At 41.7% G+C, this 6,727-nt stretch overlaps 1 protein-coding gene across 1 annotated transcript in view; it reads left to right on the forward strand.

Moving 5' to 3' along the window:
• The window catches only part of LOC117952044 (nuclear pore complex protein Nup133-like), a 9,290-nt gene that overhangs the window by 2,265 nt on the left and 298 nt on the right, over positions 1-6,727 (forward strand). Inside the window, exons 3-7 of the mRNA XM_034884108.1 lie at positions 214-284; positions 1,221-1,368; positions 3,169-3,319; positions 4,617-4,765; positions 6,396-6,536. Coding sequence (XP_034739999.1) covers positions 214-284; positions 1,221-1,368; positions 3,169-3,319; positions 4,617-4,765; positions 6,396-6,536 — 660 coding nt within the window. The remainder of the gene's footprint in view (positions 1-213; positions 285-1,220; positions 1,369-3,168; positions 3,320-4,616; positions 4,766-6,395; positions 6,537-6,727) is intronic.

The following is a 6,727-nucleotide window of genomic DNA, read 5'->3' on the forward strand; positions in this document are numbered from 1 at the left end:
ACTTCAGATACAGTATTAGGGACCACTAAGGTCTATATAAAAGCATCCAAAGAGCACCATGTCATGGGACCTTTAAATCAAATCCACAGTTAACTTCTAGCATCTATCCCGGATATATTGATCCACATTCTCTTTATAACATTCACGGTTTCAACACTGTGAATGTCTTTCATGCTCATAGGTGAAGTTTTCTCTACTTTTGTCTCCTGCCAGGGATCAGAAAGCAACTACGAGGAGCTGAAGGAGGGAGCGAATGTGACCTACCTGGATATGAAGCTCAGCCAGTGAGTGTGTTCGTATTCACATGAGTGACTTCCTGCTTGCTTTACACCTTCAGATCAAAAAGGTCTTAATTTGCCTCTGCCGTATTTTAAGATTCTGTGGATTTCCAAATTTAACAATCTACCTACCTGCACCTTATATTAATCCTCTCTAACTGTATTATCTCTTTTAATCAAGGCCAGAATTTTTAATCAGGAACGTAATTTCTTCATGCAAAGAGACGCATGGAAGCTTGAGATTTAAAATTAAAATTAATAATCAGATATAATCTGTCACTGAAGGGAGGATCTTTGGATCCAGAAAGAAATGGTCTGTGTGAGCAAGTCGTGTACTTGTCGTGTACTTGTCGTGTACTTGTTGTGTACTTGTTGTGTACTTGTTGTGTACTTGTCGTGTACTTGTGTACTAAAGAGTTCCCCCTTAGTAGGAGATTATCGTCCGACAACTTTCCCGCACAGAAACTCAAGGGAACATAATGACCTCTTATGAAGAGTCCCTCATGTATTTATAATCCTCCGTGTCCTCCTTGGTTACTAGCAACTGTGTGGAAGGAGGGGGGTTGGGGGGGGGGGTGAACTTGAATGTGGCTTCCTTCTAGTAAAACATAATATTCAGGGTTACCACAGCTTCTTTAACTTCAAATTCAAAGTCTGGCGTGAACAAAGAGAAAAAACAGAAACCGATTTTTTTTTTTATTTTTGTTTATTCCTACGTGACATTATTCAGAAATATAAATACCAAGTAAAAGTACACATACTTGAAAATTCTACTTAAGTACAGAAACAAAGTATTTGTACTTTGTAACATTACAACACTGATCCCAGTTTTTTTAATTTTCAACATTACTGTCTTAAAGGATTTCTGGGTGCTGATATAAAGTACTTTTTTTAGTCTTTCTGAGGCCGAACTGATCTGGATTCTGTGCTGTGTGTTTTTAGAGCCGGTCTGGTGGTTTTGGCTGCAGCCTGGCACCCGTCAGACACCCCCTGCCTGGCCTACTTCTGCCTGGTCTCGCTGCAGGACACCGGAGCCGCCATCTCGGACCACTTCACCGTGGAGGTCACCAAGTACAACCCTCCGTTCCAGGTCAGGTCTGATCCGGATTCTGCAGATTAGGATTAAAACATTTTAAAACACTGCACATTAGAACTACGTAGGCCGATGTTTAACATAGGGGTGGGCGATATATAGAGAATGTCAAATATCACGATATTCTTGACCAAATACCTCGATGTCGACATGTTTCTGCCGTTGAAAAGTGAGTTGGGAAAATGACTTTCAGAGAAAGGCACAAGAAATAAATATAATCTGGATTTTTGTGGGAATGGTCAGCAGAAAGTTTTCACAGGAATTAAAAAAATAAAACTCCTTTTTGTTGTCTTAAAGGGCATAAAAATGATGAATGAAGGACACAGGGCTGGGTGATAATCAAAAATCAAGATATTCTTGACCAAATACCTCTATGTCGATGTTGTAGCGTTGACTATCGAAACAAAACATGTTTCTGCCGTTAAAAAGTGAGTTGGGAAAATGACTTTCAGAGTAAAAAAAAAAAGAAATATGGATTTTTCTGGGAATGATCAGCAGAAAGTTTTCACAGGAATTAAAACAATAAAGCTCCTTTTGTTGTCTTAAAGGGCATAAAATGATTATGTGGACGTACGGCTGGGCAAAAATCAAATATCACGATATTCTTGACCAAAATCCTCGATGTCGAGGTTGTAGCGTTGACTATCGAGACAAAACATGTTTCTGCCGTTGACTTTCCGAGTAAAAAATATAATCTGGATTTTTCTGGGAATGGTCAGCAGAAAGTTTTCACAGGAATTAAAATAATAAAGCTCCTTTTGTTGTCTTAAAGGGCATAAAAATTATGAATGAAGGACACAGGGCTGGGTGATAATCAAATATCACGATATTCTTGACCAAAATCCTCAATGTTGATATTGTAGCGTTGACTATCGAAACAAAACATGTTTCTGCCGTTGACTTTCAGAATAAAAAATATAGAAATATAGAAGAAAAAATGTAATCTGGATTTTTCTGGTAATGGCCTGCAGAAAGTTTTCACAGGAATTAAAAAAATTAAACTCCTTTTTGTTGTCTTAAAGGGCATAAAATGATGAATGAAGGACGTAGGGCCGGGCGATAATCAAATATCACGATATTCTTGACCAAATACCTCGGAAAATATTCCCCAGAAATGATGTAATGACTTAGTGGGTAAAGGTAAATAATAGAGCAACTAGAACAGTCTGGTAAATTCACAAAATTACATCACTTTACTGTAATGCGGCCTTTAAAACCAGGAAAAGAAAACACCATATTATATATTAAGATATCCAAAATCTAAGACGACATCTAGTCTCATATCACGATATCGATATATTGCCCAACCCTAGTTTAAAATCACTAAGGATAGAAACACAAAGTCAGGAGTGCGCAGCGCTAAAGGACCTTAAATCACGAAAAATTACCCATTGGGAAAAATACGTAAAATACGTCAGAATTTCAATGTCAGTGAGACATTTTCAATTGATCCAAATGCTTATTTAATCGTGGTCCTCCAGTCAGGTCCTGTTTTGTCTTTTTTTAAGTCAGTCCGAAAAAACAATCCAGCAGTGGCAAAAAGTGGAGTGGCTTTGGAGGCCAGGGTGGTGCAGGAGGCCAGGGTGGTGCAGGAGGCCAGGGGGGTGCTGGGGGCCACGGTGGTGCTGGGGGCCAGGGTGGTGCTGGGGGCCAGGGTGGTGCTGGGGGCCAGGGGGGTGCTGGAGGCCAGGGTGGTGCAGCCTAGGTGCCACCGCTTGAATGAACAATCCCCTCTGGATATAAAATGAGACAACACCAGGGTTAAGCTTTATTTTAGTTTTTTTGTTGTTTTTCCAGAGTGTGGAGGCGCTGCAGGCCACACGGCTGGTGTTGCCACGCTCCCCCGGCTCCTCCGCCTTCCTGTACAACCAGGAGACGGTGTTCGCCTGCTCCACGGGAACCAGCAGGGGGGCCCTGCCCGACGAGAGAATCAGCTTCAACTCACCGGGTGAGAAAATCCACTTTGGCTTGCTAGAGTTAAAATGCTCTCCGACTTCATCCTTGGCTTCAGATGAACACATTATTTTTTTTTTATATAGAATGGAGAGTGATGAAATCAGTTCAATTTCAATTTTATTTATAGTATCAATTCATAACAAGAGATATCTCGAGACCCTTTACAGATAGAGTAGGTCTAGACCACAGTCCAGAATTTACAAGGACCCAACAGGTCTAGTAGTTTCCTCCAGAGCAAGCAACAGGACCACAGTGGCGAGGAAAAACTTCTTTTAGGCAGAAACCTGGGACAGACCCAGACCCAGGACCCAGACCCAGGCTCTTGGTAGGCGGTGTCTGACGACCGGTTGGGATTAGAATGAAGAGTGGCAATAACAGTCCCAAAAAATAGTAGATTGTAGTACTTCATGGCGTAGCAGGGCACTGTGCGGCATTACAAGGCACAGCAGGACGTAGCAGGACGTTGCAGGACGTTGCAGGACGTTGCAGGACGTAGCAGGATGTAGCAGGATGTAGCAGGACACAGCAGGACGTAGCAGGACGTAGCAGGACACAGCAGGATGTAGCAGGATGTAGCAGGACACAGCAGGACACAGCAGGACACAGCAGGACGTAGCAGGACACAGCAGGACGTAGCAGGACGTAGCAGGGCACAGCAGGACGTTGCAGGACGTAGCAGGGCACAGCAGGACGTTGCAGGACGTTGCAGGACGTAGCAGGGCACAGCAGGACGTAGCAGGACGTAGCAGGGCACAGCAGGACGTAGCAGGACGTGGCAGGACGTAGCAGGACGTAGCAGGACGTGGCAGGACGTAGCAGGACGTGGCAGGACGTGGCAGGACGTAGCAGGGCACAGCAGGACGTAGCAGGACGTAGCAGGATGTAGCAGGGAACCGCAGAATGTGTAGCGGGACCATGGCAACAGCTGCTACCATGATTTTAGAGCCTGAAATCATAGTTTCATCCTTTACTTTGTACCTTTTTTTTTTTTTTTTTGGTACAAGTTTGCACATCCAACAATTCTTCCATGTATATCACAGACTTGGAAAAAGCACCATCACGCACTAAGCTCCTGCTCCATCCTCACCATTTACTGAACTTTTTAGGCGCTTCATCAAGAGTATTTCACTCTCTTGACAACACCCCAGTGTTTAAAATGTTAAAATAATTGGAAAAAAAACGTGTAAAATCACACGCACCCGTTGTAGAAAGCCATGATGAATGCAAGCCACGTGATGAGCCAACAGTCTCTGAATCGTTTCCCTCTCCACCCGTCTGTCCGTCTCCAGGTGACGGTGTACGCGGAGGAGGCTGCTGCGCCGACCTGCCGGTGTTTTTCTCCCTAAACAGCGGCCTGGTGGCGGTGGTGGCCCGGGAGAGCGCCTCCATCCTGCCGGAGACCATGGAGGACTCGCTGTGCTCCTCGCTGGCTCCGGAGGTAAAACTCAAACTGGCTGTGAGGGGATAAGGCTCAACACCAACGAAGAAGAACAGTATTGATTTATGCAAAGATCTGCAAGGGCCCCCCCCTTGCAGATCTATGGGTCAGGACTCAGGACTCAAGGCAGAGTTGTGATGTCCTGTTGTATTTTAACCCCCCAATGTAGCACAAGTAGACTTTTTTTTTCTTCACATTTACTGTTTTCCATCAGATCGTTTTTATAGATTTAGACATTTCCGACCGCACTTGAAAGCAGCTTCATTTCTGGGAGAGAAAGAGAAAGAAAGAGACGGAGCGACTGCTTTGTTGTTGCAGGAAACAGTCAGCTGTTCCTTAAACTCCCGAGCAGTTCGGTGCTTCACTGACTTACATGTTCACCAACTTATATAGTTTTACACTTCATTTTGAAATCCATGGTCAATTAACTTCCTTTTTAGGAAATTGTACCTAAAACTTCAGTTAAAAAAGCAGGAATTATGAATTATTTAGACAAATATTAAAGGAAGGATCAAGTAAATAAGGGTATAAGTAAACGTTTACAGCGTTAAAACCCCCCATAAAAAGATTTCAAATCCCAAAACTGAAAATACAAAAACCTACCCAACAATCTGCTATCCAAATCTTCGGATCTAGCTCTATACCTGACTCCAGGAAGACTTCGGCCACAACGTTGAAATCCAGTTAGGACAACGGGAACTTAAAAGAAGCACATGATTGGTATTGGATATATAATAATATATGTGCAGATGAAATCTCGATGAACAAGGATTTGGGAAACTGCACCATCTGTTCCTAAAGACAGTTAACCCTCGTGTTGTCTTCCCGTCAAAATTGAATGTAAACTCTTTTGTTGACGCTTTTTAATCAACGTTTCAAATCTTTTCTAACGTTCTTGTCCCTTTTTGCAACACATTTTTCAGTGTTTGTCACTTTTTTGAACGTTTAACACTACGTAACACTAACTTATTAACTTTAGTTTTACAGTTATTTTTGGAATTTATCGTTGACAAACCGAAATTTTAGGAAATTATACCTAATTTTTGAGTTAGAAAAGCAGAAATTATGAATTATTGAGACTAAAATTAAAGGAATGGATGTTGATGATAATCACAGACTGGAATATGTCAACTTTTACTCAATACTATTTCAAAAACACTTCACTTTGTTTTCCAAATGCTATAAAATCGAATAAGACGCCCCAAAATTAATGAAAGTAGAGATTTGTACTTGGCAAAGAGCGTTGGGTGGAATCAATCATGTTATTTTGGGGAATTAAAAAGAACATTGATATAGGACAACGGGACAATTTGACCCAAGGACAGCATGATGACAACCTGAGGACAACATGAGAGTTAAAGAAAGTCTGTTTGCCTCCACCTGAAAGCTAACGTTGGTTTAGCTAACAGCTAATTCGGCTAACCGCTACTGAGACAGCATGTAAAAGACCCTCAAAAGTTAAAATAACTGTTAGAATATATAACAGCTGTTACTTGAGCTCGTTTAACATACAATCACTTAATACTTGTCTTTATTATTACTGTTAAGTCACAAATTGGAAATCCAGTAAGGACAACAGAAACTTAAAAGAAGCACTCACATTGTAATGTAGATTCTTGTGTTTTTGAAGGTTTCAGCCATGGAGACTCCAACCAGATCTGAGCCGGTAGCTCAGGAGGACAAAACCAAACTGCTGAAGGCGGCTTTCCTGCATTTCTGTCGGTACGGTAACAATCCCAAATCTTCATATATGCAAATTCTTATATTGATTGTTTGGGAAATGGGAAAGAGTTGTCTGCTGGTTTCACACAACACCTTATTACTGAATATAAGACCTTATTACCGAATGTAAGACCTTATTACTGAATATAAGACCTTATTACCGAATATAAGACCTTATTACCGAATATAAGACCTTATTACTGAATATAAGACCTTATTGCTGAATATAAGACCTTATTG

This window comes from Etheostoma cragini, chromosome 2 (assembly GCF_013103735.1).
Source record: "Etheostoma cragini isolate CJK2018 chromosome 2, CSU_Ecrag_1.0, whole genome shotgun sequence".
NCBI lineage: Eukaryota > Metazoa > Chordata > Actinopteri > Perciformes > Percidae > Etheostoma > Etheostoma cragini.